General features: G+C 59.1%; 1 protein-coding gene across 1 annotated transcript; it reads right to left on the bottom strand.

Annotated features, from left to right (window-relative positions):
- Positions 1–8942: 8942 nt before the first annotated feature.
- Arl4d (ADP ribosylation factor like GTPase 4D) lies at positions 8943–10420 on the bottom strand. The gene is made up of 2 exons (XM_004633805.2): positions 10341–10420; positions 8943–9941 (listed from the first exon to the last, which is right to left on the bottom strand). The coding sequence occupies exons 1-2, from the start codon at positions 10395–10397 to the stop codon at positions 9252–9254; spliced, it is 747 nt and encodes a 248-aa protein (XP_004633862.2). The 5' UTR covers positions 10398–10420; the 3' UTR covers positions 8943–9251.
- Between the last annotated feature and the right edge of the window lie 1853 nt (positions 10421–12273).

Raw genomic sequence — 12273 nt, 5'->3', positions numbered from 1 at the left:
TGAATGAGTGAGTGGATGGGTGGATGACCAGATGAATGAGTGAGTGGATGGGTGGATGACCAGATGAATGAGTGGATGGGTGGTCCTGGATGGGTTGAGGCACGTACTCAGCCTCTTTCCCCGCATTCTCCAAAACCAGGACATGTGAGCACCTGGCCGCACGTTCCGTCGGCGTTCTGGCGTCAGGGCTGGATCTCAAGCCCACAGTCTCGGTGCCCCCGCCCCAAGGACACCAAGGCCTTGGAGGAGGCTAAGCACCAGTAGAGCAATCACTGAGTGTGCTGGCGCATGTCCGTGATGCCAGCACTCAGGAGGCTGAGGCGGGAGGGTCACTGTGAGTTCAAGGCCATCCTGGGCTGCACAGTGAGACCCTATGTCAAAAATAGATGAGTGTATGAATAAACAAGCAAATAAATGTCACCTGGGCGGCCCTGTCCCAGAGAGGGAAGGGGACAAAGCCCACCCAGCTGCTCAGTCCTGTGTCTCCAGAGAGAGCACCCTTGTCGTGCCCCACCTCCCTCCAGCCAGCAGCCACCGCCCTCTGCTGGCAGATCTCTGTCGCCCAAAAAAGAAAACAAGACTTGGGCTGCTATGCTGCACGCGGCCTGCGGGAAGGCGGAGGCTCTGCCGCCCCAGCTGACACCCCTGCAGTTGGTGACTCCCGTGCCAAGGGCTCTGCTGTGGCTCCACAAGAGGGAGAGAAGCGAGGGGCACTGGTGCTCTCAGAGTGCGCCGGCTGAGAGGGGGAGAGGCTGTGGGGACGGGCCACAGGACATTGCCTGCCCTGGGAAGAGTCCCCCTGCGTGGGACAGACAGATGCCCAGCGTCGGTGCCACTGCCCGAGATGCGACAGGGCCAGGAGGGCGGGTTGCACGGCCGCGCGGGCTGGGTGTCCCGGCAGCACCTGCAGCCCCAGCCCTGCGGGAGGCCGAGTCGGGAGGACTGCCAGAGCAATTTCTGTGCTACTTCCTTCACTCCCCGGCTCAGGCCAGGGCCTTGCGCGTGTAGACAAGGGCTTCAGGGCTGAGTGTGCCCTCACCCCCTTCTGGTCTTTTCTGGGAGGCCAGGGCAAGGGCAGGCTCTCACTGAACTGCCCAGGCTGGCCTTAACCTTCCATCCTCCCGCGTCAGCCTCCCCGGTAGCTAGCGTCACAGGCATGCACCACCACACACAGCTGCCACTGCCTTTCTTCTTCAAGGACTTTCTTGGTCCTGGCTGCTGGAAGCCCCTCTAGGGTGCTTCCGACTCCTCGCCACCCATCCCACCGCCTGCCGCCCGCCCGCCCGCAAGCTCTTGCCTGGCGTCTCTGAGCTGTGCTGTTCTCAGAGCTTCTGTCACTGGTCAGCTGCTGCTTCGAGGCGTTTTCCTCAAATGCTGTATCTGTGTAGTTTGACAGAGATCCTCCGTGCAGCCTAGATGATCCCCAAACAGTCGCTTCTAATTGGCTTGGGACGTTGCTCTGCTCCTTGCATCTAAATGTGGCCGTGCGCGACTTTCCAGGAAGCAGGTTCACACAGCATGACTATAACGGGAGAATCGATGCTGAGGGGGACAGGACAGGAAACCGCCCAAGTAGAGGACTACTGCCCTCCATCAACCCCCCTCCACCTACCCGGGCAAGCATCCCCACCTGCCCCTCCCTTCCTCCCTCCCTCCTTCCACTGGTCCATCCATCCGCCTGTCCACCCTCCGTCTGAAACACACTGCGTGTCTGTCCCCCACCAGACACTGCCTAGATCCCAAGGAAAGGCAATCAGGAAACTCAGCGACAAAAGTCTCCCCTGCACGCGGGGACAGGCCCACGCTGAGGTCTCTAGGGGGCGCTGTGCACAGAGACAAAGACCCCCTTTGTCCCAGGCAAGTGAGGGCTGCCAGGAGTTGCAGAGGGAGAGAGCTCCACCTCACAGACACAGGGCAGGGCTTCTTCCCCGGAAGGCCACCCTGGACTCTGGCAACCAGAACCTGGCTGTCACCCCACCTACACCCCACAGCTTTGGAGTCTGCATTTGAAGGTGTTGTGTGCACGGCTTTCTTCCGTTCAGTTTGTTTTGTTTGATTTGGTTTTTGTATTTGGGGCTTGGGGATATTTTGAGTATTTTGTGGCAACAGGGTTTCTTTTTTCTGGAATTGAACTCAGGCACTTGACCTTGCCAGACAGGATTTCGATCTCCAAGTGAACCTCCTGCCTCAGCCTCCTAAGAGCTGGGATTACGTGTGTCCCACAAACCTGGGTTCCAGTGGGGGTTTTTTTGGGCGGAACCGGGGATTGAACTCAGATCCTTGTGTTTGCCAGTCAAGTGCTTATCCTACTGAGCCATCTCGCCAGCCCCCCCTTTTTTTTCCAGTGGTTTTTAAGAAGGAATTTGTGGCCAGGGAGATAGCTCAGTAGAATAAGCGCTTGCCTGGCAAATGCAAGGGCCTGAATTCAATCTCACGTTCCGGAAAAAAAAGAAAAAAAGAAAAGAAAAGAAAGAAAGAAAGAACTTGAAACTGGGTGTGCTGGTGTACTTGTGTAATTACCCAGGAGCCTGAGACAGGAGAATTGCACGTTTGAGACCAGCCTGGGCAACTTAACAAAACTGAGTCCAAAAATTAAAAATTAAAAAAAAAGCCGTGCATGATGGTGCACACCTGTCATTGTAGCTCTCTGGAAGGCTGAGGCAAGAGGACTGCAAGTCCGGCTTAGCCTGGGCAGTGCAGTGACCTAGTGGCAGCTGGCCTCAAACAATAATCCAAGAGGAAAAGGCTGTGGCTGTAGCTCAGGGCAAGGCCTCAGCTTCAATGCCAGGACTGCAAAAAAGTAAGGGAAGGGTGAGCAGCGAGAGTGTGAGCGCCCCGGGCCGAGGCCCTCCCATGTCCTCCTGTGTGCCGCAGTGCTGGCCAATGGGCTCGAGTCTGCTCCGGTGGAGGCCGGTTTATCTCAGCTTTCCACCTTTCCGGTTTCTATTTTCCTTGTCTGGTAAGAGGGGCAGGGAGCTGAGAGACGGCAAGACATAGTTTGGCTCTGAAGCCTTCCTGCCTACAGGACCGGAAGAAGCCCCACAGTCAACGAGAACCTCAGGCTGGAGGCCCGGCACTCAGGAGGCTGAGGCACAAGGGTCGCGAAAGGTCCTAAATGTCCCAGGCTAGAGTGCGTCCAGGGCCAGCCTGAGCTACATAGCAAGAGCCCCTCTCAGAAAAACAGAACGAAGGGCCAGTAAGATAGCTCCGCAGCGCTGCGCCCGCTGGGCGAGTGCAAGGCTCTGAGTTCTATTCCAGGATTTTTTTTTTTTTCAATCTCAGCACTCTGGAAGCTGAGGCAGGAGGATCCTGATGAGTTTGAGACCAGCATGGGCCACAGAGTGAGCTCAAGGCCAGCCTGCGCTGCATAGCAAGACAGTGAGACCCTATCTCAAAAAGACAAAAAAAAAAAAAAAAAAAAAAAAAAAAAAAAAAAAAAAGGAAATGAAACAAGGATGAGGTGCTAAATCCACATCCCAGAGAACAGAAAAAAGGAGGCCCTCCCTGCTTCCCTCCTCTCTCATGCTCCCTCCAGCGCTGGCTGTTCTGAATTCCAGATGAACAGGGTCCCTACAGCAGACCTAGGATCCCTCCTGACCTGGGGTGCACCCTGTAATCCCAGCCACTCAGGAGGCTGAGGCAGGAGGCCTGCAAGTTCCAGGCCAGCAAATCTGTCTCAAGATAGAAAATGAAAGGGCTGAGTATCTCCTTAAAACAAAATTAAAGGGCCAGCAAGACAGCTCAGTGGACTAAGTGCCTGCTTAGGCAAGTGTAGGGGCCACGGTTCAGTCTCCAGGATGCTCCCACGCTGGCTGTACCCCTGGGTATGCCACGTCCAGGCGTGGTAGCGCATGCCTGTAATCCCAGCGCTGGGGAGGCTGAAAGCAGGAGGATCGCTATGAGTCCGAGCTGCGTAGTGAGCCCCTGTACCAAATACATTTAAAAAGAAATTATAATTCTTTTTTTTAAAAAAAAAGAAGACGAAAAGGGCTGGGAGGGGCTGGGGAGATGGCTCGGCGGAATAAGTGCTTCCCTGGCAAGCACAAGGGCCTGAGTTCAATCCCCAGTTCCGCCAAAAAAAAAAAAAAAAAAAAAAAAAAAGAAAGAAACTTTCGATTTGATTTGAAACTGTCTCATTGCTATATGTTTATCAATAAAACTTTGAAAAGAAAAAAAAAATAAATAAATAAATAAAAGAAAGAAAGAAAGAAAAGGGCTGGGTATGCAGCCAGGGAAGAGAGCTTGCTGCCTCCTGTCAAGCCCTGGCTCCCTCCTCCCCGGGATTACAAGGAAAAACACAGCAAAGGAAGACCTGCTCCCTGGCCTGCCTCTCCTCACCACACTGGGCAGCCCTAACCGATGGCTGTCACAGGAGCTGAACCTGCCGCCAACTACCATCACCGACTTACAGCAATTACAGCCCAGCTGCTTCACAGGGGACACCACCTGGCTGCCCCCGCGCCTGTTTCCGACAGCCCAGGGTTCCAGGTGCCAGGACCCAAGTCCCCAGCCAGACCTTCACTGTGCTCCACGCTGCGCTGCACCTCCAGAAAATAAGGCGTCCCCGACCTCAGGGGGCCTCGGGGTCCTTCCCTCTGCAGTGGTAAACTGAGTCACCCACATGTGCCCAGGTAGGGGCCAATTTCCCTTCCCTGTTGGCATAGGGCCAGCACAGCTGCCCCAGCCTCCTACTCACCTGGCGATACCAGGCCCGCCCGGGGCGAGGCTCACGTGAAACCCACGGAGGTGTGATTGGCCTATGATACCTCCAGGGACAGGGCTGCAGCCACCCACACCGGCCCACCCTGGAGCCAACAGCGTGGGCGCAACTCCTTGAGAGTGTGTGTGTGTGCGTGCGTGCGTGCACGCACATACACATTCGTGTGCTAATGAGAGTGGTGGGAGAGTGTTAGGCACAGGCAGGCTCTATTAAGGACAAAACGCAGAGGAGAGCGTGGTGCTGGTTTTCTCTGAGTTTGAGTACTTAAAACATAAGCACAAGACACCCTCCTCTCCTCTCTTCCCCACTTTCTCTCTCAGTGGCCACAGAAAAAAGGGAGAGCTGAGGGTGGGCTCGGCCCAGGAACAATCTTCTCTTCCTGTCTTCTGCTCGCCCAGCCCTGTGACCCAAAGTGAGGACAGGAGGCCTCTTTTCTGACCCTAGGTTTCCTGGAAGCAGCTGGGCACTGCCCTTCTGCTGGGGACACCTGAGGCGACAGAGGAGTGACCTGGGGTGGCAACTGCCAGGACAGGAAGCAGGGCTGGGGCTGCCCAGGAAGGGAGAGCTGGGGATAAAGGACAAGGTGTTGATGCCAGGTGTCCCCGGGACACTGAAGCAGGGATGACCCTATAAGCCCAGCTCCTGGGGGTGCCCGGGACTGTTGGGCTCCACCCTGGTTGCAGAGCAGCTGGGCAGACACTGGAAGAGAGGCCGGGCAGGCAGAACAGAAGGCACCAGATGCCAGGCGGGGCCTCGGATTTTCCCCAACACTGGTGGGGGCGCCCCTGCTCTGGATCCCTGTTCCAGTCAGAGGACTCCAGGGTAACAGCCAGCTGCCCAGCTGTTGATATAATCTGTGACATGGGGGGATCCCCCTGTACCCCAGAGCTTTCTGCCTGAGTTACTGTGTGCCTGTGACTGCAGCACTCAGGAAGCTGAAGCAGGAGGATCCTTTTGAGTTGGAGGCTGGCCTGGGCCACGCAGGGAGTTCAAGGCCAGGCCAGCCTGAAGTAGTGAGACCCTGGCTCAGTAAAGAGAGAGACTGCAAGCTCAGCTGGGAGCAGAGCCGGAGGAGACGCCCATGGCACCCACGCACCTGAGTGTGTTCACAGAGCCCCACGATCATCCTGCGCATCCCAAACACACGTGGCTGCCCGACCAGTGTGTGCGCAGCCTGGGCCCCACGTGTTGGCACATAGCAGGGCTGTCCTCGGTGACAGTGGGTGGGCGGTGACAGCAGGTGGGTGGGACCCAGGCCAGGTGGTTATGCCTTCCCTCCCAAGCTGCAGGTGGGACCCAGACCCACCTGAGCCCGGGGCCCCACATTGATCAAGATGTCCCTCTTGGGCTTCAGGCTCTCTGGCCCCACCCCCTCCAGGAAGCCCTCTCAGACTCACCAGGCCCATCCGGTGGTTCCTTTTCCCAACCGAGCTTTTTTTTTTTTTTTTTTTTTCCCTGTACCAGAGATTGAACTCAGGGCCTCACGCTTGCCAGGCAAGCGCTTGGCCCCCTACCTCCTTCAGGTGGTGCGCATCTCACCACTTGGGAGGCTGAGGGAGGCAGATCAACATAAGTTCAAGGCCAGCCTGCCCTACATTGCAAGACCGAATTAAAAACAAAAACAGAAAAGCAAACCAAAGAAACAAGCATTTAAAATTCAGCTGCTGGCCAGGGAGATAGCTAAGGTCCTGAGTTCGATCCCTGATACTGCAAAAAAACAACTGCTGCCGGTCCCCTCCAGCCCTGGACTAAGAGGAGGGGGGCTGAGGCCTCTGCAGTCCCCACTGTCCCCACTGCGGGGGCCCACCCGGAGGCCGAGGGTGCAGGGGCCACGTCCTTGGGACTCTGCAGCGTGCAGGTGGGTTCAGGCCCGGTGGAGAGGGCGGCGCCCCAGGCGCCCCCCCCCCCCCCCCCCGTCTCCTCCCCACCTTCGCGGCCTCATCCCTGTCGTGCCTGGCTCTCCCCCGAGGGAGGGCCCGGTTTATTCCAGGCTACATTCACCCACTCAGCTGACGTCTGCGCCCAGTGTGTTCCGGGGAGCCGTGGCTGTCTGCCCAGCGCCGCCCCCGGGAGCCGCCACGGAGCTCAGCCCCAAGGAAGCCTCGCTCCAGCCAGGCAGCCTGCACAGGGGCGGCAGGTGGGCGGGGACTTCGCTGCTGTCCCGGAGCTTCTCTAGAGGCGCAGAAGCTGGCACGGAGCCTCACAAGGCTGGGCTGGGTCCTCTCAGCCTGTCTGCAAGAGCGTGAGCTTCAGCGCCAGGCATGAGAGCCGCAGGTGCGCGCGGCCTGGGCACAGCCATTGGGCGAGGAGAAGTGTGTGTGCGTGCGTGCGTGGGTGGTGCTGGGGCAGAATCCAGAGTCTTTGCAAAGAGCTGCACCCTGCCATCCCGCCCCCCACTGTCCAGTGCCCCTCAGAGAAGTCCCTGGCCAGGGACAAGATGTGCCTGAGCCCCTAGGAGCTCGGTGGGCGTAGCAGAGGGCGGGAGGGCTGTGGCAGAGATGAAACTTCCTCTGCCCAGGAAGGGAGCAAGGAGCGGAAGGCTGGGTCTTAATCTAATCAGGAGGGGGGCGGGAGGCCAAGCAGGGCGTGGGACTGCGGGGCACCATGCCACCCTCAGCCTCCTGAGGAGGCTGCAGGGAGGGACAGAGGCCTTGCTCAGGGTTTGGGGTGGCCTGGGGGAACTGTCTCTTCCAGCTCCCCAAAGAAAGAAAGTGGCCCTGCCCACAGGCCCTCCTGCCGGTGACTAGGCCTTCCAAGGCCGAGGCAAGAGAGCAATTCCAAGTCCCAAGCTGCTCCTCACCCTGCTGCTGTCATCTGCCACCAGCTGACAGCCAGGACGCAGAGGATACATCCCACCCTCCTTGGATCCTGAGCCCTGCTGCCCTGGCTGCTGGAGGCAGAAGCCTAAGGTTCTCCAGGGTGGGAGTGGTGGAGCCAGACCCAGGAGCTGTTCCTGGCCTGCAGGGCTCTGCCCCAGAACACCGGGCTGAGTCACAGGTGTGCCCCTGGGGGAGGCTGAGGTCGCGTGTGTCCCCTGCTGAGCCAGCCCCTCAGCTCCAGGGGCAGGGGCAGGCAGACACAGGCCTGGGCAGCCCTGGGAGTCACAGGGGCAGGCCCATTGGGCCAGGGAGGCGGAGGGCGGTGCAGCTACGGGAAGGGAAAGAGCTCCTGGAGGCCTCAGGCCAGGGCAGTGCCAGCCCTTTCTCCCCTGCCCTTTTTTCTCAGCCTGGAGCACCCACACCCACCCGGGTTGCTGGGTTCACACAGGGCATGCATGGGGCTGGAGGGGGCTGCGCAGGGCACGGATAGCGCCTACCCAGAGTCCATGAGGGAGCTCTGGTCATTCTCCGCCATCAGATGGGGGCCCAGCTTTCTCTTCTAGCACCAACGTGCAGCCTGCTTGCCTCTCCTATCCCTGAGGGGTGACAGCCCCTTCTGAGAACCTCAGAGCTGGAGAACTCAGGCTTAGTCACCGGCTGCCTGCATGCCTGCCGTGGAGCTCAGTCAGCAGTTGCGGGCTGTCCATGGCCCGGGGCCAAGACAGGCACTTTCCATCCGTACTCTTCCAGACCAACTGGCAGGGGTGGGGACGGGGACCCCAAGAACTGAGTGGCCACTGACGCCAGCAGCGGCACCCAGGGCAAACCCAGGGGCAGCTGGGTGGGGGGAAGACAGCAAAGTCAGGAAGGGGGTGACCCCAAGGCAGATGGCAGGCAGCAGCCAAAGGGGCTGCACAACCCCTCTGAGTTTCGTAGCTATCCCAGAAGGACACAGCCCACTTTTTTTCCCTGTGGATTGAATCCAGGCGCTTTGCAGTGAGCTACATGCACAGCCCTTTTTTATTTTCATTTTTTATTTCAGAGGCAGTGTCTTGCCAAGTTGTGCTAGGCTGGGCTCCAACTTGTGGTCCTCCTGCCTCAGCTTCCCTGAGTGCCAAGGTCAGTGTGTGCCACCCCGACTCGCTGACAGTGCAGTTGTTGGGAGCTCATTCTGCAAACTCAGCTTCCAGATGAGACTCCTCCCAGGGCTGGCCAAGGAGCCAGGAGCACGCCAGCCCCGCCAAGCAGCGAGCGTGAGGTGTACAGTCATCTTTAATAACGTACAGGCAAATGGTAAAAAGTATAATCATGTAGCAAGCACACACGGCTCATAAAGAGGGCTGTGGATCCACCAATACGGATGAGAGTCCTCGGCCCTGTCACAGACACTGCGAAATAGCATCTGAGGAGACCCCCAGTTGGGGGGCCTGGTCTTCCTCACTCCTAGTTCATTCTCCTCCAACTCCCATGCCCAGCACACAACCAATGACAGAGCTTGAGAAGGAATGAGAAACCAGGTGGAGGTAGTGTGGCGGCCACACTTCAGGCTCCTGTCTGGCAGCCCCAGCTTCTCAGATATGATAGGGAGGGTGTGGGAGACCCCCTTGTCCCATCTGTCCCCCAGGCAGCACCGGACTGGGGCCCGTGCTCCTGGCACAGGCCCGGGCTGGCTGTGGAGTGTGCAGACCCCCATGGCGGGCGGGAGCAGGGGGTCACCGTTGCTTCCTGCCGGCCCGGGGCGCTTTCTTCCTCCTGAGGATCAGCTCATAGAGGCGCTCCAGGCCCGGCTGCAACCCCAGCCCATCCACAGCGCTGCAGCCCTGCACATGGGTGAGGGTGGCAGCTGCCAGCTCGCGCACTGCCAGCCGCTTCTCCACCTCAGCCGCGCTCAGTGCACCAGGCTGGTCCTGTTTGTTGGCCAGCACCAGCACTGGCACGCCCTGGTTGTCCGAGGCCCGGCTGATGCGATGCAGCTCCATTCTGGCCTCCTCCAGCCGCTCGGTCTCTGCGGAATCCACCACGAACACTAGCCCGTCGGTGCAGCGGGTGTAGGAGCGCCACAGTGGCCGCAGCTTCTCCTGACCCCCGACGTCCCACACCTGGAGAGTGATGCCGCGGGAGCCGCCCAGGGGCACCCGGATCTTCTCGGTGTTGAAGCCCTTGGTGGGTGCGCTCCGGACAAACTCCTGGAACTTAAGGCGGTAGAGGAGGGAGGTCTTGCCGGCTGCGTCCAACCCGACAACCACCACGTGCAGGGCCTGGAGGTGCGGCAGGAAGGGGGCGGCGGGCGCCAAGTGGTTCCCCATGTGGAGGCGAGGTGCAGGCCGCCCCTCCGGAGCTGGGCTCAGGCCGCCGCAGGCAGGGACCTTGGCTTTGGGCTCTGCGGCCCGGTCATCAGTTACCTGGAGGAGAGGTCATGGGAGGAAAAGCGGACGTTTAGTAATGAACACCAAATGTACATCGGGATCCTTTCTGAAGTCAGCTGCCCGTCCTTAAACATTTACGTCTTTTGGCAGTTGCAGGTGTAAAGCAGGTGTCCCCCTCCCCGGGGAGGCTCAGGTGAGGGGCAGAACCTGAGGACGGCCAGCTTCCAGTGCCTCCTGCCTCCTCGCCCAGGCGCTGGAGCCTACGAGTTGGGGTGCGGATCCTGGGGCTGGGGCCCAGGGTCCCGTTCCCGGGGCCTTCTGCCTCCCGGCCCTCGGCACTAGGACCCCCGGCTCCTCGCTACGCGACTCTCCCTGCGTTGCTCCCTACGTTCGCGGACCCGGCTTCCCGGTGCACTGCTGTGCCGGGCCCCCTACCTCCGTGCGGCCGCTTCCCTGGGACTCCTCGCAGCCCACACCGCCACCCCGGCGCATCCAGGCGCCCAGCCTTCTGCGGAGCGAGCCGGCAACCAGGCTTTAAAAAGCCCTCGTGACGTCACGAGCCTGGAGCCAATCGGCGGCGGGGGTGGGGGTGGGGCCGCGCGCGCGTCCTGGGAGGCGGGGCACGGCGGGAGCGCGATCGCGGTCCGCAGTAGCTTTCGTTACTCGTCCTGGCCCCAGAGGAACCTGCGAAGGCTGCGGCGCCGGAGAACCATGGGGCGTCCGTCCGTCCGTCCGTCCTTCCATACTGGCGGCCCGGCCCCTCCTCTGCGCCAAACCTGCCTTCGGGCTCCCCGCCGAGACGCAGAAAGTGAGTTGTTACACCGCGAGTAGGGTGACAGATTACTGCTGCGGGCGGGGCGCAGAGGTGGAGGTGACGGCGGTGGGAGTGGGGGTGGGGAACACCCCGCAGGGCGGCCGCTCTGGGAATTTTACATATTTTTCTCTTTATTTGTTCTCGAGACGGGCTGGCGGTATAGTCCAGGATGATTTTTGAACTCACGCTGCACTCACTTTGTGAGCAGGCCTCGAATTTGCGGCGGTCAGTGACCTAGTGTTGGGATTACCAGCAGGAACCATCACACCTGGCTATTTTTCCTCTTTAAATACACAACTCAAGTCCATGACGTGAATATAGTTAGCGTAAAGAAAAGAAACAGAGCCAAGCTGGGCGTCCTGACGCATGCCTGTAATGCCGGTATTCTGGAGGCCGAGGCAGGAGGATCTTTGCAACATCGAGACCAGCCTGGGTACAAAGTGAATTCAAATCCAGCCTGAGCTGCATAGTGAGACCCTGTCTCAGAAAGACAAAAGGGGACAGGGACATAGCTTAGTGGCATAAGTGCCTGTCAGGCAAACACAAGGTCCTGAGTTTGATTCCTGATACCAAAAAAAAAAAAAAAAAAAAAAAAAAGGAGGAGGAGGAAGAGGTGGAGGAAGGAGAAACTGGGCCATCGGAGTGGTGTACACGTGGAATCCCAGAACTCTGGGAGGCTGAGGCAGGAGGATCGAAAGTTCAAGCCCAGCGTAGGCAATTTAGTGAGACCTTGTCTCAAAATAAAAAATTAGAATGGACTGGTGATGTCGCTCAGCGCAGAGGCCCTGGGTTCAATTCCCAGTATAAATTACAAATACATAATAAAAAGAAACAGAAGCACAGAGAGGTTAGGTAATAGTCCAAAGCTGCCCAGCTAGAATGAACCAATTTGGCTTTGAACCAAGAGACTGTGCAACCAAAAGCACACGGGCTGATTTCTTCACAGTTGCTGAAGCTGTCTCCTTGAGACCTCTCCCCTGGGGTCACGACCCACATGGAAACTATCTTATCTGATGAAGGAACCCCACCTCTAGCTTTCTGTTGCGCTGGAGGGGCTGAACAGATGGGTGGATGGGCGGCCCTGACCGCAAGGCGCGCCTCCCTGACCGCAAGGCCCCGCCTCCCTGACCGCAAGACCCGCCTCCCTGACCGCAAGGCCCCGCCTCCCTGACCGCAAGACCCCGCCTCCCTGACCGCAAGACCCCGCCTCCCTGGCCCACAGCCCCGCCCCGCCCCGCCCCGCCCCTGCTGCACGCTGCTGTCCACCGTACGGACAGTCCTAGCTGTACTCCTGCCAAGTCCAGGTCATGGCAGGGGACTCCCCGCAGAATGGCCAACCGTTGCTGCGGCCGCTGCGGTTCTAAGAGGGATCTGAGCTCCGCGCAAGAAGGAATCCAGGCAGGAGAGGAAAGAGGGTGCTGTGCGGAGGCCTCCCGGAAACGGCATGGGACGGATGCCTGTCATCCTGGGACTCAAGAGGCTGAGGTAGGAAGTTCCACACGCACATTTGGGGCCAGTGTGCTACACAGAGAGACCAATCTCCAAAAAAAAAGT

Source organism: Octodon degus, unplaced genomic scaffold (genome assembly GCF_000260255.1).
Source record: "Octodon degus isolate 3935 unplaced genomic scaffold, OctDeg1.0 scaffold00056, whole genome shotgun sequence".
Classification (NCBI taxonomy): Eukaryota; Metazoa; Chordata; class Mammalia; order Rodentia; family Octodontidae; genus Octodon; species Octodon degus.
This window is presented reverse-complemented; position numbering and strand designations above follow the sequence as displayed.

Bases quoted from the DNA above. Each gene is read 5' to 3' on its own strand.
- Arl4d (XM_004633805.2), bottom strand. From the start codon at position 10,397: ATGCGCCGGGGTGGCGGTGTGGGCTGCGAGGAGTCCCAGGGAAGCGGC. The intron at 9,942-10,340 runs GTAGGGGGCCCG...CCTCTCCTCCAG, and splicing joins AGGGAAGCGGCCGCACGGAG to GTAACTGATGACCGGGCCGC.